Genomic DNA, 21,273 nt, shown 5'->3' on the forward strand with positions numbered 1-21,273 from the left:
CACTCTATCTACGTCAATAACGAACATATTCTAATAAAATTTCGTTGGAATCACATTTCAACGCTATTCTATCACACAATCTTGATTCCCAATTTGACATCCTCCGCCGCCCCGCCCCGCCCCTATACTCTTCTCTCTCCACACTTTTTGTTGTTTCTCATTTGAACCACACCTTTACAACTCTGTTTTTCTTAACCACAATCTATCTAATTAGCGTTAGATTTTGTGTCCGTGTGAATCCACCACAGAAACTAGAAGGTAATTTCTACTTATTAATGGATTTTTAACGCAGTGGGGCTGAAAATTTTCATGAATTTTAATATTTGAAAAGTGGGAAAGGTTTTACCTTTTGACACTATTCTTTGCAAGTGGAGCTCTTTATGCCTTTTCTATGTATTGTTTCTTTGTCAGCTAAGTGAATTTGTTTATTGGTTGTGTGTTGTTTCATTAGTGGAGTACAAAGTCTATTGTGAAAAGCTTAATCTCAACATTATAATTGTGAATTGCAGAATATCCAATTTTAATCATTGCTTTGAAATTTACTTCTTGTTTCCAGTTTTGACTCGTCTTCCTCAATTTGCAAAGATGTGCACATACCCCACTTTTTATTTTGTCAAAGTTGCTGTCTTTACCAAGAGAAAGTCCATTTTCCTTCCATAGGAATATATATGTGTGTGTGTAAGTATGTTTTTATTCTTCTCTGGATTGGGGATTTCACATTTGTTTGTAGAATGGGTCAAAGGGCTAATGGTTCTTGAAATTGTAACTTTCACTAGATACTGTTTATCATATATTGGATGCTTTTTCATCATAAGTTTTATGTCCTAACCTCACCTCAGATTGTTTTGATTTTTTATGTAGTTATTCATATACTATCTTGTTTCCTTATGCATCACTGTGTTTTATTATGTGCTCAGACAGTTCTGTCCATAGAATAAACAACAAAGCTTTGCTGTGAGATCATGTTCTCTCAATATTATTATCATCATGGAGTAGTTGGATTTGGCTTATTTTGTATTGTCAATTGACACAGAAAATTTTCAAGTTTCTTACTAAAGTTTCCTCTAGTTCGAGTAGAACGAGGAAAGGATTATGGATCATCAGAATCCAGAACTAGAATCCAGAAGGAGTGGCTCATTTGGTCGACTGAGTGCAGTGAGCTCTTCAAGAAGGTGCTCGTTGAGCACATCTTTTTCTCTGCCACGACACGCTGATGATGCGATCGAGAGTGAGTCTGTCTCGGAGGTAGGGGATATTGGTGATAGAGCCCTTCACAGCAATAGAGTCAGTGCAAGTGGCAGGAGTCACTTCTCCTTGGAGAATTTCGCAGAGAATGGCGCTGTCGTTCCAGTTCTAGATGACAATCTCTTGCAGCCTTACTCGGATGCTTCTTTTCATGTAGCACCAGATTTAGAGAACCTTTCCCCCCTCTCTATTGATGCAATGGTTCAAAATGAAGAAAAGAAGATTGTAAGTAGTTCCCTTCTTACTAGAAAGTTGTTTTTTTCTCGATTAATTCTAACTCGTGGTGACTGTCAAGTAGCATTCGATGTTTGTATGCAGGACGAGAAAGAAGTTCCGTGGTTGTTAGAGTACACTACCTGCCTCCTTTCTCTTGCTGTGTTTGGAATTCTAGGGGTAATCTGTTAGTCCCTATTTATGTGAGCGATTGCATTTTTCATCTCTGTTGTGCCATAGTTAAGCATAGATAAACAAAAGAAACTTTACCATTTCTTTCGATTTTTAATCGTGGACAGATTCTAGTTCGATATGGCCTTCAAAATCTCTTCGGACCAGATGTAATTGGTGCAACGAGTGACCGGAGTTACATGTACCCCGATCTCCCTTCCAACATGGTTGCTCTCTATCTCTTTTATGTGCTGGTTTATTGTAATTTGACATCTGCTTGATGGAAACTTACCTTGCTTTCTCGGGTTCATACGTTCCTCAGGTAGGTTCGTTTCTGATGGGGTGGTTCGGTGTGGTCTTCAAACCCGACATCATGAAAGTATCGGATCAATTATCTATTGGTTTATCAACAGGTTTCTTAGGAAGCCTCACAACCTTCAGTGGCTGGAATCAGAAGATGCTTGACCTCAGCGTTAACGGGGAATGGGTATTCGCAGTTCTTGGCGTCGTTATAGGTCAGTACTGAACTTAGTTAAACATCAAGCAATGGCGTTAACATGTGTGTTCGTTGCATCTCGACAGGCTTGTTTCTAGTCGCCTACTCGATCATTTTCGGGATTGAGACCGCCAAGGGCTTGAAATGGCTACTCCAAAAACGATCAAACTCGCGACCTCTCTGTCCTTGCTTCGGTGATTCCACCTCACACAAGTACTCCTGCCTAACGACGTTCATGGTGATGCTTCTGCTGGTGCTAGCCCTGCTGTGGAGCGTGTTCGGAGCCTTAGAGAAACGAGAGTTTGATTCTGGAAGCAGCGAGGCACAGCTGTTCCTAGCTTGCATGGTGGGGCCGTTGGGCGTTTGGATTAGGTGGTACTTGGCTCGTCTCAACGGGCGTGGCCTAGGCAGAGACGCGGCCCTTAAATGGATGCCCTTTGGCACTCTTGCTGCCAATGTTTCTGCTGCTTGTGTCATGGCTGCACTCGCGACGCTGAAAAAGGCGGTAATTATCAACCTTTTTCGGATATTGTGATGATTTCGTTGCTAGGTACGGTTTCATTCATTGAAAGCGGTGTATGCATGCAGGTGAGAAGTAAGGAGTGCAATACTGTGGCAAGTGGGGTCCAGTTGGGTCTGCTTGGCTGCCTGAGCACGGTGTCGACGTTCGTCGCGGAGTTTCATGCGATGAGGGAGAGCAAGCATCCATGGAGGGCTTATGCTTATGCAGCCATCACTATTGTTGTTTCATTCACTTTGGGAACTCTTATCTACTCTGTTCCAGTCTGGGTGAGGGGTTATGACTAAAACAAGGCCGATTTGATCTCGTCCGTGTTACATTTCACGGGGCTAGGTACGATCTCATTCATTGAAATTCGAAACTCGGAAAGGAGCTGGTAAGAAATATTGCTACAATTCTCATGATCAGTCTGTTCTTGGCTCAAGATGATAAGTTCAAATATATATGGTTTATAATTTGTAATTTATTACAATAGTATAATAGATTTATAATTGTAAAGTAATGAGTGGTTTTAGGTTAAAAATGAGCTTCTGCCTATCTGAAATTGATGATCATCTTGGTTGAGGGGTTATGACTAGATTATTACAACAAGCAGCATTGATCATTGAGGGAGCTTGTTAAGCTTACAATAAGCATAATTTTCGAATTTCTAGCTTTAATTATGGTCGATTCTGCTCGTGATGCATGGTTAAATCGGAATAGCATGTTTAACTATTACAAAATTGAAAAGTTCATACTTTTCATGGACGGACTAATGAGGAAATAGAGAAACAGTTCATACTTTTGGAGTACAATCATGGATTAATATCCATTTCGAAAATGTCTAGATAATAATTATGAAAAACGCTGAAAGTTGAGAATAGATCGAAGAACGAGTTTTCGCTAGACAGTCTCGTACAAACGAATCTAAATTATTCCCCACTCTATATATATTTGGGTGTAGCAAAGCAAAAGGTTGTGGAGTGAAGAAATGAGTGAAGAATTTTGTTAAGCTTGCAATAAACATAATCTTTATACTTCTTGGTCTTGTATTTTGCTTGATTTTGTTGATTCACAAGCTTTGAAATTGGGCCTAATTCAAACTCAGGAGGAGGCTCCACAAACACAGGCCAAGACATCCTTGTGTGCTCCTTGTTCACTGTGGTCCTATGATACACAGCCTTATATTTCCCATTGCTAAGTATCTGTCAATTAATCAAATCAGTGTAAAGAAAATTGCAAAGTAAAATACACAAAAAAGAAGTGGAACAACTGTTTAGACTATTTAATTTAAATTTTTTTAGAATCCCTCAATTTGGTCTCCAATGTGGATGATGAGGGCATTAGGTATGTACTTGACTTCGTACCAATGGCCATCCCTGAACACTTGGAGGCCTTGAACTTCGTTAGGTACGAGGATGGTGATCGCGGACATGTCGGTGTGGGCCACCACCCCGAGGTCGGGGCGGGGACATGGCGGATAGTAGTTTATCTTCATCAGATAAATGGTGTCTTCGCCGCCCATAGCTGCCTTCCTCCTCCAGCCCTAACCCTAGCGACAACCATCTCGTCAGTTTGTTCGAAACCTCTAGAAGCTTCTCCGCGTACTCCTCATTTGCTTCTCTGCCATTGTATGTATGTATGTATCAATGTGTTAGAAAGAAGTGCTCAACACTCCGTTGAGCACTCTGTGGATCAATAAAGCATGCTGCACAGTGTACATGTAAAAGCACTCTCCAATAGGAGCTTGCCACGTGGCGTAGCTTTTTCAATAATTTGAACGAAAAATAAGAATGGATTTTAACTTTACTTATTGTGTGTAATATCATATCCATAAACATGCATATGTAAAATATGCGTTGTTTAATTTTAATAGTAGTATTTTTTTATTTTAAATAAGTACTCTACTTTTTTTCTTTCAATCACGTAATTTTTGGTAAATATAATTGTGAGATCCATAAATAAGATAAATATAAGTGTAAATGCAGGACTTACATCTATTCTTAGCATTTAAGAACTACAACTGTGAAATTATAGTACTTAATAAAGTAGTTGCGAAATTCATAAATAAGATAAATAATCAAGTCTAGTTAAAAGAAACAAAAATATCAAATTCTTGAAATATTAATATAAGTTCCCAGAGTAATGTTATAGATCCATTACCTCTTTAGTGTATAACTAAAAACCAAATCTCAACCACTAGATAAAAAATAGAAGGTTGATATCTAAGTTTTAAAAATTTTAAATTTGAAAACACAGAGTTTATTAGTATAATGGCTTTTTAGTTCATAACAATTGCAATTTTTAAAATTCATCCAATCTCATCCTCCTATTTCTTTTTATATAATGGTTGAAATTTATTCTCTAGTTAAGTTGGAGACGTGATTTTCTCATATGTAAATATTAAAAAATATAGTAATGATGAAAATCAGCTACCTATAAGAAGGGTTTTTAGGCCAGAAGTTATAGTTGACAGCTGAAGATGGCCATATTTTGTGGAACAAATGATCAACCCAACCTTTCTTCCCTTCAATCTCCTTCTGCAAGCTTGTTCCATACCCTTCAATTCCAGACAACCAATTCTTTCTCCTCCCTCGGAAGCTCGAAAAACTCTCTCCCAACTCGTTGCAGTTTCGCGATGATTTCATCAGATATTCCGTGGTTCACCACTTGGAAAATCCCCCACTCGCTGCTTGCTTCGCTTATCAGCCTCGTCGCCCCCGAGGTCGATCACCGGGACCGCCCCGTGAAGGGTGGAGGCCGCGGGCTGCTCGTTTTCGGACCGGATGAATTGGGAAGGGATGGTGTTTGATAGCTTGGATAGTGAAGCTATGGCTTGCACTCTCTCCACTTCCATTCTTCTCTTTGTGAAATTTCTAGGGTTTTGTGTCCATTCCTTTCTTTATTTATAAGTGAGTGGAGGGTATAATTGTAAATAGTGCACTTTGCTTTAATTTATTATTGTTGGTAGTGGAGTAAAGGATAACGTTCCAACAATGAGTCTAATCTCCAATAGTCCAATATGTATGTGTAGTAGAGTGGTTGTTGGCTATATATATATCTTCTTAAAAAAGGAAATGTAAAAGAAGGTCATCAAATTCACTGTGGAATATTGTTGAGGTTGCAATAGGCATAATCACTAAACTTCTTGGTCTTATATTTTGGCCAATTTCTAGATGTGGAGGTGGCTCCATGACATTCTTGTTATGTCCTTATTCACTACTGATCTGTGAAGCACTGCTTTGTATCTCCCATTACTCAATATCTGTAAACAAAATGTAAATAGATCATAATTTTAACAATATGTAATCTATAGGAAAAAAAAAACCATTTTCCCTTTCACATTCATTCACATTAGGATGCATCCATTTTCACATAATTATTACTCCATGAATGTTCTTGATTAATTTTGCATTGAAATATTGGTAGGTGCAATGTTATTTCAATTTTCAAATTAATTGTGACATATCTGGGGATGTGATGTGAAGTTGATTCCTTGGATGTATAAGGCCATCCACAACGCTGTTCCTATACCGTTCCTATCTCGTTCCTTAAACCACTATTTGAGGGCCCCACTGTACTTTTTTACTCCATTCCTTAACTAAGGAACGGAACCTGCAACCCTCCGTTTCTTATCCGTTCCTTAACCGTTCCTTAAATTACTATTCATTCAATTTCATTTTTATTTTTATTTCCAATCCAATTCAATTAAAACAAACACACTTCATTAAAATTAAAATAACATTACACCATAAAATATAAATACAACTTAAAATTCAAAAAAATAAAAAAAGACATAATTAAAATCCTAAAAAAAATGACATAATTTAAAATACAATTTTATAGAGACATCCTTAAATGTTTTATGTTTCACTTTCGATGTGGGACAAAATCATTCAAGGATGTCTCTATAAAAGAGAAACAACCAAGGATGATTTTATCCCACATCGAAAGTGGAACATAAAACATTCAAGGTTGTCTCTATAAAAGAGAAATAACCAAAAATGAGTTTGTCCCACATCGAAAGAGAAACATAAAACATTTAAGGATGTCTCTATAAAAGAGAAACAACCAAAAATGATTTTATCCCACATCGAAAGTGGAACATAAAACATTCAAGGTTGTATCTATAAAAGAGAAACAACCAAGAATGAGTTTGTCCCACATCGAAAGTGAAACATAAAAACATTCAAGGTTGTATCTATAAAAGAGAAACAACCAAGAATGAGTTTGTCCCACATCGAAAGTGAAACATAAAGCATTCAAGGATGTCTCTATAAAAGAGAAACCACCAAGAATGATTTTATCCCACATCGAAAGTGAAACATAAAACATTCAAGGATGTCTCTATAAAAGAGAAACAACCAAGAATGAGTTTGTCCCACATCGAAAGTGGAACATAAAACATTCAAGGTTGTCTCTATAAAAGAGAAACAACCAAGAATGGTTTCATAAATTCGCAAGTCCATCAAATATATATGGGATATTACGAATTTCTTGTATTCATTTATTTGTAAAAATTGTTTTTAATTATAAAAACAATTTTTATAAATAAAAGTATTTTTTTTTTAAATTTGTTTTTTTTTTTAAAATCGAATTATTGCGTCACCGTGACGACGCCCACTCGCGGGGCAGCGAGTGGGCGTCACGCACGTCGCGGGGAGAGCCACGTCGCCGAAGCGCGTGGCGGCACAGACCGTGCCGCGTCTCGTGCCGACGGCACCCGGGACGGCATGGGCACGGAACCGTGACGAAACGTAGCGCCGCAACGCGTTCCGCTACGGTTTCGTTCCGGAGGAACGAAACGCGGAACGCCCACGGCCCGCGTTGCGGGTGCTCTAAGGATAAGTAGGTGGATTCTGTGGTGTGAATCTTTTTGCATCATCACAGATATAGCCATACACAGCCTGTTTTCTTTGAATTCATCATTTTCACGGTAAATTGGTCATGTTTCGCAAAAAAATTATGTATTCACAACTCCTAGTTTATACTATTTTAAAACGGATTTGTAGCACAACCAAGCTTAAATATTTTACATATATTATATGCAATTTGATTACTTAAATGATTATGCTTATATATCAAGGTTAGAGTTAATTAATGTTTATTGTTTAAAATTATTTGAAGTGGTTGGTAAATTGTATCCTTATTGAGTACTTTATGAATATCAATTTAATGAACACATACAATATTAGGAATAAAAATTCAATGGTCTGGCATATTGTCAGTGTGATAAGAAGCATATGTCTATGTCTGAATCACTTAGTTTTTTACTTAAAAATGCAGGAAGGTGATAAGAAGCATGAATATTGTTTTCTTCGGATTTGATTGATTTTATAAAATGATTCGTTTCTTAATATGCTTTAGGATAAATAATTGGTTATGGAATCCACACGTATTATGTACATGAAAATGTTTAATTACGTAAATGTGTAAGATAACATTATATTCTGTATACCTATGTCAATATTAGTTGTGTAGGATTATTTTATTTAATACTGTATTTCTAAACGTATGAATGATTCATTTAATTTGTTCCTTATGTAATCCTCGAAAATTTCAAATCTATATGAAGTCATTTATATGGCCCAACTACTCATGAATTAAGTTAAAAGTCAATAATAATACTATTACTCTGCATCATAAGTATTCATTACCTACTACTCTTTTCAAAAAAGGCTATTTCAAAGTTCACATAGATCTTGGTTAAAGTTTTATATTATTACTTTTCTTATAAGTTTATATTTACTTATAAATAATTTCGACCATATTGTGTCAATTTGTAGAAAGATAAATATGTATTTAGTCTTATATATTGAGTGGAGAAAGTGGTAAATTGCGTGATAAAAAAGGGTAAATAATTGATACTATATGAAAACTATTATATAAAGTACTTACTATAATGGAAAGGCTTATTTTTATGAACGAAATAACTAAAATGATAGTAACCGAAAAAGAAAGTGAAAACAAACCTCGACCACTCAAGTTAGACTTTTTGTACTCCCCCGATGTTAGAAATAAGATTGATTTTCATTATGCATTAAAAATTCTTGGTTAATTCTTAAAAATAAAGCAATTTAATTAGTGAAGAAGACTGGATAATAATAAAAATTAAGTAGGTACCTCAATTTGGTCCCCAATGTGGATGATCAAGGCATTAGGGATGTAAGAAACATCGATAACATGCCTATCATTTCAATAAATAATCATTTAAAATGTATATCATACAAAAATATAGAGATGTCAATGCAACCCGAGCAAAATTATACTGTTAATTATAGGTTTGGTGCAAATCTTTAATTTCATTAATACTTGGTTAAACATAATCTTTTTCATTTCCATGTCTATGCATCTATATCTCTTGTAGCCAAATAATACCCACGCCGAACAATTATTTAATTTGTGAAAATATGGGTTATAGGTTAATTAATTGCCTCCATGAATGGACCAATCTATGCGTTCCTTTTTCAACCAAATTGTTTTCACATGCAACTAGTGATTACAATATCCAACCAATAAAGCCATACAAAAATATTTTTAGTAAATAAAAAGAAATAATAAAATTAATATTTCCATTGTGGCTCAAATACTTCCACGGAATTATCCTTCTCCATAGAGGCTATGACTTAATTTTCCAACTAACCTCTTCCATTAGTACATTATATCATACATAGTCGTATTTGTTGACTATACATAAATCAAAATTATAAGTTATAAGTCACTTCTTTATTTACCAATTAATTTTAGAATGTAACCTCACAACTACGATTTCACTAGTCTCGCCTTCACATATTATATATGCTTCAGTTAATAAAATTGTATCTAGCCCCATAAAATCTACAATCTCTCACACTTAATTCAAAGCCCCCATTTGCTGCTTGCCTCAGACACGGCTCTAATTACTAGGCTTTCGGGGCCGCTGAAGTCCACCACCGGGACCTCTGCCTCGGCCCCCTCGAACGTCGTTAGGCCGGGCTGCTCCGCCTCAGGCTGGATGAACTCTGGAGGAAGTTCTTGATTATTGCTCACTTTTTCCATTTTGTATTTTTTTTTTGGTATAATTGTTGTATTGTAAATCTTTTGAATTGAGATATACTAGTATTTTTTTTTTTATGTTTGAGGATGGAAGAAAATTTCGTAAAGTGATCTTACATTGTCATGGTGGTAAAACAGAAAAAACAGAAATAACAACTTTGCGTCATCTCCATCGCATATTACTTATAGAATTGGTGGAAGGAATTATGTATATAGTAGGAGTAATTGTTTGGGATATATATACACCCTCCAATAGGGTTGCGTTAAAAAACTAACTTTTCTTGAATGGTTAACTTGCTAACTCATCCTAGTGTATTAAAAATTTCAACACGAACACATTCAAATGGCAACACATATTTGTGTTGACATTTAAACATCAATATTAACATAATTTATTAAAATATCAACTTAAGTCTATGTTGATAATTCAGTATCATCGTGTTTACATTTTTAATGCATTGCATTGATAAGTTAGCAAGTTAGCAAGTTAGCAACTTAAGAAAAGTTAGCAACGGATCACACACTCCTCCGAATAATTTATACTCATGTATATGTCTTTTACATATTTTTATTATCATAACTCGTGAAATTTCGCCAAGAAAATATGAATATACATGCTTTCAATCTATGGGTAAAGATTTACAAGGTTAATAAATAAATTTCCATCTAAATTATAATTCTTCTTAATAGCTCTTCTTAAATTGAATTCCAATAGCTACCTTTGAATATAGAGTAAACTACGCAAATGGTCCATGAACTATGTCTTTTGCACTTCAATGGTCTCTGATACTAAACTAATACTATTAAGTGTGACAATGACTATTTTTTGTATGGACAAAAATACCCTCCAAGCTTTTGGGGGTATTTTTGGTATGAAATTAGTCTGAAAAGTGAAAATATATCAAAAATGTGATTATCCCTTAGTTCAGGGACTATCTATGATATTTTTAAAGTTCAAGGACCATTGGCGTGCAAAAGGCATAGTTCAAGGACCATTTGCGTAGTTCTCTCTTGAATATATAAATATCTATTTTAAAGCTTTCAAATGATATTCGTCGGATTACAAATGTATATAAACATATCACATACTGTGTTGTTTAAAGATTGTGCATTTGTTAATTTTGGTGTGAAGTAAAAGAGTAAATTTAGTTTATTGATTGCATTCCAAATTTTAGCCCAGAGTTTTGCAAATGTATTTCTTTCAGCTTATTTTGTTGGTTGATTTTTTTCAGAAAAGCTATCGATGAATGTTTTAAGCACTGCAGAGATGAATAAGTATATTCTCAAATCACACCAACTGCCAATGTTAAAGTAACATAATTGATTGAAAACAAACAACACACTGAGAAGAAAGAAAGTTTCAATACACAAAACAGATTAATAACAGGTACATGTCAATTAACTATTAGCTATATACTGGAAACTGAAACTCCCAAATTTGTTTAATAAAAAAAAACATGTCACACAATATGCAATTTTTCTGATCATGGAACTGCACCTGGTTGATCGTTATGGTTAATAAACGGCTTCGATTAACCTCCACAGCAAGAGCCACAGGCAGGAGCTGCACCTGAAGCAGGATTTATATATTTCAAGTCGATAACTAACGAAAGGAACAATAAAAACGTAGCAGGAAGATTAGTACAAGATGAGAAGGGGCTTACTGTGATCTATTCCTCTAACGTTATCTAGTCCACGAGGTGGCCCACGTGGACCACCACCGTATGGGCCACTTCCCGGACCTCCTGGACCACCACCGTCCCATTTCTTGCTGGCACCGGACCCTTTCCGGTAGGCTTCAGACTTCTCCATCTGCTCGAGGTAGGGGAGAATGAGGGCATGATTTGCAGTGCAAATGCTAAAGTTTAGCCAGAAGAATAGGATTACCGAAAACATCGTGGCAAAAAAGACCCCAATCATGTTGATTATGGCCCAGAAGAAGTCTGTGATTGTTTTCAGTCGCCATATTGATCTCTTATCTTTGATAACACCTGAAGGGCAGGAAAATTACTAATAAGTGCAAATAGATACAACTATCTAACAATGCATCTACATAGATGTTACTTTATATACAAAAAATATTATGGTTTTAACCCATGTTTATTCTCAAACAAAGGGTTCAGCTTCAACCCCATCAGCAACCAGTTTAAACTAAGCAACTTTTTTTGGACCTCTCAACTCATTCAAAAACTATAGGATTCGCATGTCTCGGTAGATAACAAACAGACCAAATAAAGATCACATCAATAAAGCAGTATGTCTCAGATCAGTGCAAAAGACTTTTTATCAAGCCAACAGGTGGAAGATACACAGCATAATGCAAGAAATCAAGGCTCTTCTTGGTATAATGGAATGGAATGAAGATAAGAATAATATGATAATTTCTTTGCATTTTCATTCCATTCCCTCCTTCATTCCATCGTACCAAGCAAATTAATAGAATGGAAGTAGGAATCACATTCCATCACATCATACCAAGAAGGGCCTAAGGGTTTTCTGGAAAGTGGAAAATACATGTATGAGCTCACAAATAATAGCTGTGTTTGTTTGAGGATTTCAATTTTACATCCTACTGTCCAAAATGGATCGACATCCAAACAAATCTGTTTCATATATCTAATTAAGTATATAATACTGGGGAGCGTTATTCTCCTTTTCACATCTTAGATCCTTTTTCCTTCTTAATATTACGCGTTAGATCTAAGGCATCAACGGATTAGATTGATTCTATAAAACTGGTTCCGTGTTGCATTATAGAAGGTGGTTGTATGCATTACAGGGTTATTATTGACATTTGACGGAAAAGTAACTGCCACATTTTGGTATCTGCGAATAATGCACCACATGGTCACGAGTAATGCATATAATTGACTATATAATGCACAATATGTGAACTGCAATGCATACGAATAAGATGTACCATGTTATGATGTTTGGACACACGTTTCTTGTTTCCCCTAAGGGTTTAATAAGCATAGGGGCTAGGGTATAGTACGTAGACACGTATGTAATCTTCACATGGTAACGAGTAATGGATATAATTGACTATATAATGCACAATTTGTGAACTGCAATGCATACGAACAAGATGTGTTGTGTTATGATGTTTGACACACGTTTCTTGTTTCCCCTAAGGGTTTAATAAGCTTAGGGGCTAGGGTATAGTACGTACGCATTAATAACAAATTATAAAACGATACGAATAATTCATCAAATTGTCACGAGTAATGGATGTTATTATCTATATAATGCACAATATGTGAACTGCAATGCATACGAATAAGATGTCCATGTTAGGATGTTTGACACACGTTTGTTGTTTCCCCTAAGGGTTTAATAAGCTTAGGGGCTAGGGTATAGTACGTAGACATTACTAACAAATCGTTGTTATTGGAATATACGTATGTGCATTATTTGGTTTAGGTAGTGCATTGTGTAGCTGTTAATTGTCATTATCTCAGTATATTATGCATTATTAGAGGTATTGTGTATATGGGTTAATCAACGGATTGAAGATTACGTACGTGCATTTAGTAATGTTTACGTACTATACCCTAGCCCCTAAGCTTATTAAACCCTTAGGGGAAACAAGAAACGTGTGTCAAACATCATAACATGGTACATCTTGTTCGTATGCATTGCAGTTCACATATTGTGCATTATATAGTCAATTATATCCATTACTCGTTACCATGTGAAGATTACATACATGTCTACGTACTATACCCTAGCCCCTAAGCTTATTAAACCCTTAGGGGAAACAAGAAACATGTGTCAAACATCATAACACAACACATCTTGTTCGTATGCATTGCAGTTCACATATTGTGCATTATATAGGCAATTATATGCATTACTCGTGACCATGTGGTGCATTATTCGTAGCGGTTTCCAGCCATTATTAGATTACTATTGTACCCTCATAATGCACAATATAGGACAAATAATGCAACACGGGATTAATTACCCAATGTTGATCTTGACCGTCCATTTCTCTAATCTAATGGCTGATATTAAGAAGGAAAAAGGAGGAAATATAGGAAAAGGAAATGAATACATCCCTATAATACTTACATAAAACTGCTTCCTACAGTTATAAATGATGTGATTTTAACACATGAAGTCAAAGTTCTCTCAAAATTATAAAACAATCACTACTTTTGGCAGTCAAATCAATTCTCCCAATACAGAATCGTTAACAATACACTCTTACAAAAATATTCTAAGGGGCTCAATGAGGAATAACTTGCCTGATAGCTATAAAAAAACAAATAGATAACAGTAAAAGTTCTGTTTTTCGATGTGCTTATCCCCATCTCAGACAACACAGAGGCCACAAATTTAGTTTTTCACTTAGATGTCCTACACGAGTATAGCATAATTCTAACTTTTTAATATCACACAAATCTTGCAAAGTTAGACCCAACAACATATTCTAAGGTGGCTCAGGGAGGACTGACTTGCTCAAGAGCTATCAAACCACACATGTGTATAGAATAATTAACATTATTCTTCTAATTTTTTTAAACAAATAATATACCCTTGACTCAAATTGGAAATCCATGACAATTTGACTGTCGGTTAGCTGGCTGTTTAATGAGAGTCGCACACAACCAGCAACTTCAAAATATGAAACAAAACTTTGCTATTCAAATCCAAAATTTCGCAATTCAAAATTATCCACGAATGAATAAAAAGAAAGGCATTTCGTCATCTCTGAAGCGCAATAATAAGACTTTCAATGTCGAATAGATTATCGGATAAATTTAGTCCTCGACCGATACCGAAATAAAATTGCTGTAATTATAAAGCTTATCCCAAATTTCAACCAATCAAGCCGCAATTACAGGGATGTTCCGAATTACCGAGCGATCGATCATTTAAGAAGATAACAAATCATCACAACAGAGATTTCTCATCACAAATTATATAAGATGAACATAAACTATCACTCTAATTAACAACAAATAACGAATCATTCTGCACCAAATTCGTGAAAAATAGGATCGCGAAATACGAAAATTGTAAATAAACATCAAATTAGCTCAAGGATCAGAAGGAAAAAACAACGATTTATCAAAAAAAGTGGGAGAAATGCACCTCTCTCGACGTATGCCATGGTACAACTATTCTCCGGAGTCTTCCTTGGTTTATTCGCACTCGTGAAACAAATTCATAACTTTATATAGAGGTCGGGGTAGTAATCAGGTGTGACCGACATCACCGGAACACCGCCACGAGATATTTGCAGTTTCGACACGTAAGCAACGTTAGTTGGAGGATCCAATCAGAGCTCGCCAAATCAGCACCTTTAGTAGTGTTTTCCCAGGTGGATTTATTAGTGGATTTTATAAAATTAAAGGTCTTTTCATCATTTTTCATTACTAATCTAAAGCATCAGTTTTCGCATTAACTTAATAAATGAATTAAAAAAATTAATTAAACAAGGGTCAATTTTCCGTTGTTAAATTCGCTACTGGAATAGCTTATATTCCGGTTATAATTATATCTCAGTTGAAAATTTCAAATTACTATATTCTGATTGAATTTGAAAATAAAATCAATTTATTAAGTAAAAATAAAGATAAAATTCGAAAAAGAGGGAATAAACATAAGATAGAGAGAAACAAAAATGGTTATCTTAGATTTCTAGCCATAAATACAGAGTATCATCATCAGTTGGCAACAGTGTAAGAACCCCAAAACTTACCCAAGTTGAGAGAAATCATCATTCATATCTTTCTACACACAATGCACGCAGCAGTCACTCGTGCAGCCAATGGAAACCACGAACGAATATCAATATCTCGAGAAGCATAGCTTCAGCAGCGATACAGGATGATGTAAAACCGAGAGAAGAAGCCGTGAGCCATCTTTTTTGGAAGGAATTTGCTTCGTCGTTGGGTCTTAAGTTCTCTCAAATTCTTTAGCTGTGAAACTCCTTGCCCATTTCTCCATCTCTTCCCTCACTTCCCATACAGAGCTCTCTGTTTCCCACTCCCACGAGTCCTCCAAACCCAACTTTATCGGAGTTTCTGGCGCCTATATGGAACTTACAAACACTAGTCAGAAGAGCTAAAGTGTTGAGGTTTTATTACTTTCTTTTTTGTCAAAAACACATGTATAGGTATATAAGAGACCACTAAATTAAGAAACCTCCATTTATATAAGTGATTGATGATTGAATCCTTCGATTAAATTTACCTTCTTATATCACATGAAAAAGTTATGAAGATTTGCAATGTAAAGAACTCTCTAGCCTCACACCTAATTGCACCATTAGACTTTCTCTACAGATTGAACAAGCAATTCGGTTACCTTCACAAATTTCAATGGATCGGATTTTCTCATGGCAGAAAGTGCAGCCTCAAGATTGAGGAAACGGCCACCAACCATCCTCTTCAAGACTCTAGCTTGGAAGGTCTTTCCTCTACAAATAGGATAACTTCAGATAGGATATAGATACACAAGTACGAGTAAAATAAGCCAGCATTAAGAAATACCAACCTATGGTAATCTCGGAATGGTGATCGGACCTCTGGGGCGGGGATCATCCCCACGAGCAGGGCGCATTCACCCAAAGTAAGAAGAGACGGATGTTTTCCAAAATAAAACTTCGATGCAGAATTTATTCCGTAAATGCCATGTCCCCAGTATATCTGAGTATTACATACATTAGTTGTATCTAATGAATGAGGAGCATATATGAACACTCAAGGACTTGCAGTGATCTACACAAACATGGGAATATCACAAAGCGAAAACTAGCAAAATTCAACATTGACAACACAAAACTAGATAAGAGTTGAGCTTTACCTTACACAAGTAAGCACTCAAGATTCTCAATTTTGAAATTCTCCTCTCGAGTGCTACTGCCAGCACCATTTCCACAAATTTCCTCAAAAATGTGCGCTCGTTCTTCAAAAGAGTGTTTTTGACAAGCTGCAAACACAATTAGGCAAATCTGAAAAATCCCAGCACTAGATACTTTTCATAAACTAATTAGTACTAATAGCAAACAGCAAAGATTTTTGTTTTTTTAAAGGAGAAAACAACGAATTGATTCACTCCGGAAAAAACACAAACACTTGATATGCAACTGCAAGCAGAAAATGTAATACCCAAAAATATACCTGCTGCGTAATAGTGCTGCCGCCGCCACGCGCAGACAGCGAGACAACGGCGCGTGCCACGCCAATCGCGTCGACGCCGAAGTGGCTAAAGAAGCGGCGGTCTTCATAGGCGACGGCGGCATCGAAGAGGTAATCGGGGGCGTCGATGAGCTCGGCCTCGGCGTGGGAAGAAAAGGCAATCAGCTGGCGCCAACGGTGAGAGAAATCTGGAAGGATTACGGAGGAAGTAAGGCGGAGAATCAAGAGAGCGACGGAGAATGCGGAGAGGAACAAATACTGGGAAAAGGTTGAGCTGCGATTGAGGGAATAATGGCGTTGTAAGGAGGAGCTCAATTGGTAGTTGGTGTTTAGGGGTAATTTATGGTTTAATGTTGATGTAAACGATAGCGACCGAGTGCCTTTGCCGGAGATTGTTGGAAATGGCGGCGCTGCGGCGGTGGAGAAGAATGTAGGATCGGAAAAGTGGTTTGGTCGGACATGGATCATGGATGCTTCCACAAACTCTGATGCGAGTAGAAATTATCACACCATAATAATAATATTTATGATAATCAATAAATATATTAGAATAAAAAATGGAGTATTTTTTAAAGAAATGATGAATAGTGTTGTCATTTCTATTATAATAATAACTCTTATTCTTATGATGTAATTATGCCCCAATTTTGATTCATCTTTCAAAAAATTCTGTAGTTTATTATCAAATTAATTCTACTAATTTCTAGATATAGTTCAGATAGAAATAATGATTCTTTTATATTCCAAATAAAATGATGATTATACAAAGCAAAGAGATGAAATATAAAATGACCAAAGTGGTTGAGTGAAATTGATGAGACTAATTCGATATTTTCCTTAGAAAAACGTTGTGTTATATACAGCTATCAATGTAATCAAGAATAGATATATCGAAAAATGAAGTGTAATCAGACTCTTTAAGAACAAAAATTAAAGTAATTGCAAAACCGATGTAAAATGTATCAACTCATATTCTACAATAAGTTACATGTTTGATACAAGAAATTTCAACTTTTTCTGCCAAAGTAGAATGCAAAACAATAGAACTCTTTGAAGTGCAAAAATCTCATCCCACTCAGAATAGGAATACAACTAGTTCACAAAAATAAGTTAAATGGCTTCTAATCTACATGTCTCTCTGCATTTCAGTTTACAAAAATCATCATCCATGTTCACTTGGAAAGATGAATCTGAAAGCGTCTACTTTGTACCTTAACCCCATAGGGTGGTGGTGGCAAAGGCGGTATTTAAAATACACGGGAGCATCTGTGGCTGAAACTACAGAGTCGAGCATTTCTGATGAGCAATGGTGGTCTTTCATTCCAATGCTGGGAGGGCTGAGAAATACACGGAGCATCGTTGATGTATGCTATGTCATCTCAACTAAATTTAGTATCTGAAATGCAAAAAACCAAAGACATCAAACTATTAAAGGCTGTTTTACAACGATTGAAAAGCTATAAGCAAATAGCGAGATGCAGAATGAAATTAAGGATACAGTGGCATTCATATGCAGCAATAAAATTTCTGGCACGTAGATGTTCAAGTGCACTATCGTACATCATATACCTCGGGTGTAGTCACAGGCAGTATATGAAACTTCTCCATTTGATTAACTAAGCATGATTATATGAAGAAAAAGTATAACAGACAGAAAAGGAACAAGGACTTTAAAAGGGGTAAATGTAATGTTCAAGCCTAAAACAACACGCCCTCACGTTGACAACTGAAATAGGCTGTAGGAGCTAAATGTAACGGGATTGACTGTAAAGTTCGAAAAAATGATCTGAAGAAGGCCTAATGACAGAGAAAACATAAGACAAATTGACAATAGAAATAATAAACATCAAGATTTAGAAATCAAACTACACGATCGCAGACCAAAATCCTTAATTCGATAAGTTTTAGAAAAGCTATAAAGAAATGGATTTCTTCAAAAGACTCTAAATTGAGTACATGAACCATATTCCATTAAAAAGGAATTTCCAATTTTGGATTGCACTTCAGGCATAATAGTTCTTTCAATAAAAAAGGCATAGTCTTCACAAAGTAATATAATAATGTTCACCCAGTTACTAAGTTTTTGCTATGTTGAAACAGCTAGACTAATCATAAATGGCCAAACAAATAAAGAGCAGCAACAGCAAAACAAAAAAGAAAACATTAATTGTGCACAACAACAAAAGACTACATATATGTGTGCTTGCAGAAATACATTACCTGCTACAGAAAAAAGTATCCAAAACTTCAATTCTTGCTCTTCGATTTGGAGGGAATTTTCCCATATGCCATAAGCCTGGACTGAGAAATCTTGAGTTCAGCCTGTTGCTGTTTTCTCTTCCTCTTTCTGGAAATAGTTGCCTCGTCCCCATTCGACTCCACGGGTTGTGATTTTTCACTTCCCACCGCCTTATCCTCCACCTCTTTTCCCTTACCCTCATGGTGCCTCCCCTTCTTATCCTCATCAACAGCCCGAGAACTATTTCCCTTTCGGTATTTACTTTCCTTTAGCTGGATAGTCTTGATTCTAGGCACCTTCCATTCCTTCTCCCTATATGGAGCTATCTTCTTCAAAGAGACATACTGATTCAGTTCCTTGTCGTCCAGCGCAAGAATCTCTTCCGAGGTCAATCCAAATCTCTTAGCCTTTACTGGTCTGTATTTGAATCTTGTTTTCAAATCTCCTATGGTGTCCTCATAATCCAACTTATAGTACTCATCCAAGAGCTCCTCTATAACTGCCTTCTCTACTTCACTCGGTTTGTGCTTTCTCTTCCTCTTACTCCCTCTCTCCTTTCGCTCATCGCCTTCATCTTCATCCACCACATCTTCCTCCCCTTTAGCCAACCTATCTTTCATTATTCGTTCTCTTACCGACTTGAACCCTGCACCGGCCTCATCCACCTCATCCCAACCCTTATCAAGTCCAAGCAACTCATCTTCCTTATCAAAATCCGGTTTCTCAAGACCCTCCTCGTCTTCATCGTCATCGCTCCCAAACTGCGGATCCACGTCCTCAGCACCATAATACTCCTCACCGAATGCTTCCTTCATCTTCCTATAATGAGCCTCGGGGTCAAACTCATCCTCTAAATCATCCTTATCTAAAAAGACCCCTTCCGCCTTCCCAATCCCAGCTACCTCCCTAATCTTCTCCAGCTTCTCATTTATCTCTTTCTTCTTCAAGTTCTTCAACCTCTTCAACTCCTCCTTTCTCTCAAACTCCGCTTGCGCCATCCTCTCCTCCTTCCTCTCCCTCTGCGACTTCCTCGCATTGTCCTTCTTCCTCACAGATCCTTCCACTCTCCTCGAATGCCCCATCACCCTGTCGCCAGCATTCTCCTCAAACCTAAAGTTAAACTCCCTCTCGTAATCCTCTTGCTTTTCCACCTCATCCTCGTCCTCCGAAATGTCTACCTCCACATCGCCCCGCACATTACTTTCCTCATCATACAACCTTTTCCTGAAAAAATCCTTCAAAAACATCATTTCGTCATCCAAATTCGTATCCTCCCCAAAATACTTATCCATCTTCTCCCCAAGGACATCATCCTCCTCCTCATCCTCCTCATCCTTCCCACTCTTCACTCTCAAAAAATCCCCATCATCATCATCACCATCAGTTTCCCCCTCATCCAAAGATTGCACTATCAGCTTCCTCCTCTCCTCCAGCTCTTGCGAATAACTCTTCACCTTATTAGCATCATCCCCATTTTCCTCCTCTTCATCACTCAGCTCTGGACCCGCCTCAATCAATTGCTTCGAAACAACATCTTTCAAATACATCGGCTTCCCCTTCTTCTCCTTCTTCTTAATAGCAGAATCCTCGTCTTCATCGCTGTCATCGGTGTTTGAATCGAACAATTTCGCATCAGGCTCCCTCAAAATCGGGTCTTGATTTTTCACCTTAATCAACGCATCGAAGAATTTGGCGTCGGTCTTCTTACTCGGTTTCGTGAACTCCTCCTCCGACGAGGATTCCTCGGAATCCGACGAGTCGACTTTGCCCTGCTTCTTGAGGGCTTCGTACCTGTGAAGCTCCTCTCGCTTCTTGTTGTGCTCGTAGCGTTTGGCGAATTCCTGGTCGATTTCGATTTTGGAAATGTCTTCGTCTGAAGAATCTCCGGCGCCGGCGAAGAGTTGTAAACGATCCATTGCCGGAGGATTGAGACTGTCAGCAAAGACCAGGTTTTTGAGTTCAAATTAGGGTTTTTTTTTCTAGATTTAGGGTTTTAGACTTTTAGTGTATAAATCTTGGAGCCTGATTTTGAAATCTTGGGTTGTAGGAGAGTAGCACAAAGCCCAAAGATAAAGTGGGCTTCTCATCATATAGAGAAGCCCATGTCACTCTACTTGCCTAAGACATTGCAAGTTGGTATTTAAATTGATGTCACTCTACTTGCCTAAGACATGGCAAGTTGGTATTTAAATTGATGTATATTTCGTATTTTCGACATGGAAGA

The 21,273-nt window shown here is 36.8% G+C and overlaps 4 protein-coding genes and 1 pseudogene across 10 annotated transcripts; 1 reads left to right on the top strand and 4 right to left on the bottom strand.

Annotated features, from left to right (window-relative positions):
* Positions 1-3,182, top strand: LOC121779894 (fluoride export protein 1). 7 transcript variants are annotated; one of them, XM_042177348.1, is made up of 7 exons: positions 1-258; positions 1,034-1,470; positions 1,564-1,638; positions 1,758-1,856; positions 1,952-2,144; positions 2,212-2,630; positions 2,714-3,182. In XM_042177348.1, exons 2-7 carry the CDS (start codon positions 1,093-1,095, stop codon positions 2,930-2,932), a joined length of 1,383 nt encoding a protein of 460 aa, XP_042033282.1. In that variant the 5' UTR covers positions 1-258; positions 1,034-1,092; the 3' UTR covers positions 2,933-3,182. The 7 variants fall into 7 exon arrangements, with proteins under 7 accessions (XP_042033282.1, XP_042033286.1, XP_042033288.1 ...); XM_042177352.1 differs by having other exon boundaries at positions 1,069-1,470; XM_042177354.1 differs by having other exon boundaries at positions 1,078-1,470.
* A 218-nt stretch (positions 3,183-3,400) lies between these two features.
* LOC121779896 lies at positions 3,401-5,556 on the bottom strand (annotated as a pseudogene).
* Positions 5,557-11,002: 5,446 nt separating this feature from the next.
* LOC121779664 (selenoprotein K-like) lies at positions 11,003-14,895 on the bottom strand. The gene is made up of 4 exons (XM_042177027.1): positions 14,760-14,895; positions 11,547-11,650; positions 11,324-11,471; positions 11,003-11,229 (listed from the first exon to the last, which is right to left on the bottom strand). The coding sequence occupies exons 1-4, from the start codon at positions 14,776-14,778 to the stop codon at positions 11,192-11,194; spliced, it is 309 nt and encodes a 102-aa protein (XP_042032961.1). The 5' UTR covers positions 14,779-14,895; the 3' UTR covers positions 11,003-11,191.
* Positions 14,896-15,276: 381 nt separating this feature from the next.
* Positions 15,277-17,344, bottom strand: LOC121779663 (biosynthetic peptidoglycan transglycosylase-like). Its single transcript, XM_042177026.1, has 5 exons — positions 16,793-17,344; positions 16,476-16,601; positions 16,167-16,318; positions 15,978-16,089; positions 15,277-15,701 (listed from the first exon to the last, which is right to left on the bottom strand). The coding sequence occupies exons 1-5, from the start codon at positions 17,276-17,278 to the stop codon at positions 15,567-15,569; spliced, it is 1,011 nt and encodes a 336-aa protein (XP_042032960.1). The 5' UTR covers positions 17,279-17,344; the 3' UTR covers positions 15,277-15,566.
* A 396-nt stretch (positions 17,345-17,740) lies between these two features.
* Positions 17,741-21,043, bottom strand: LOC121779662 (protein KRI1 homolog). The gene is made up of 2 exons (XM_042177025.1): positions 19,031-21,043; positions 17,741-18,206 (listed from the first exon to the last, which is right to left on the bottom strand). The coding sequence occupies exon 1, from the start codon at positions 20,963-20,965 to the stop codon at positions 19,058-19,060; it is 1,908 nt and encodes a 635-aa protein (XP_042032959.1). The 5' UTR covers positions 20,966-21,043; the 3' UTR covers positions 17,741-18,206; positions 19,031-19,057.
* Positions 21,044-21,273: the final 230 nt, after the last annotated feature.

This window comes from Salvia splendens, chromosome 19 (assembly GCF_004379255.2).
Source record: "Salvia splendens isolate huo1 chromosome 19, SspV2, whole genome shotgun sequence".
In the NCBI taxonomy this organism is placed as follows: domain Eukaryota; kingdom Viridiplantae; phylum Streptophyta; class Magnoliopsida; order Lamiales; family Lamiaceae; genus Salvia; species Salvia splendens.

Excerpts from the sequence above, each read along its gene's own strand:
- LOC121779894 (XM_042177348.1), top strand. The coding sequence starts at position 1,093 with ATGGATCATCAGAATCCAGAACTAGAATCCAGAAGGAGTGGCTCATTT. Across the intron at positions 1,639-1,757 it reads CTGTGTTTGGAATTCTAGGG|ATTCTAGTTCGATATGGCCT; the intron begins GTAATCTGTTAG and ends AATCGTGGACAG. Across the intron at positions 2,145-2,211 it reads AGTTCTTGGCGTCGTTATAG|GCTTGTTTCTAGTCGCCTAC; the intron begins GTCAGTACTGAA and ends GCATCTCGACAG.
- LOC121779664 (XM_042177027.1), bottom strand. Across the intron at positions 11,472-11,546 it reads TTTTTGCCACGATGTTTTCG|ATGGAGAAGTCTGAAGCCTA; the intron begins GTAATCCTATTC and ends TACCTCGAGCAG. Across the intron at positions 11,230-11,323 it reads CGTTAGAGGAATAGATCACA|GTGCAGCTCCTGCCTGTGGC; the intron begins GTAAGCCCCTTC and ends ATCCTGCTTCAG.
- LOC121779663 (XM_042177026.1), bottom strand. The coding sequence starts at position 17,278 with ATGATCCATGTCCGACCAAACCACTTTTCCGATCCTACATTCTTCTCC. Across the intron at positions 16,319-16,475 it reads TGAGTGCTTACTTGTGTAAG|ATATACTGGGGACATGGCAT; the intron begins GTAAAGCTCAAC and ends TGTAATACTCAG. Across the intron at positions 16,090-16,166 it reads CCATTCCGAGATTACCATAG|AGGAAAGACCTTCCAAGCTA; the intron begins GTTGGTATTTCT and ends TCCTATTTGTAG.
- LOC121779662 (XM_042177025.1), bottom strand. The coding sequence starts at position 20,965 with ATGGATCGTTTACAACTCTTCGCCGGCGCCGGAGATTCTTCAGACGAA.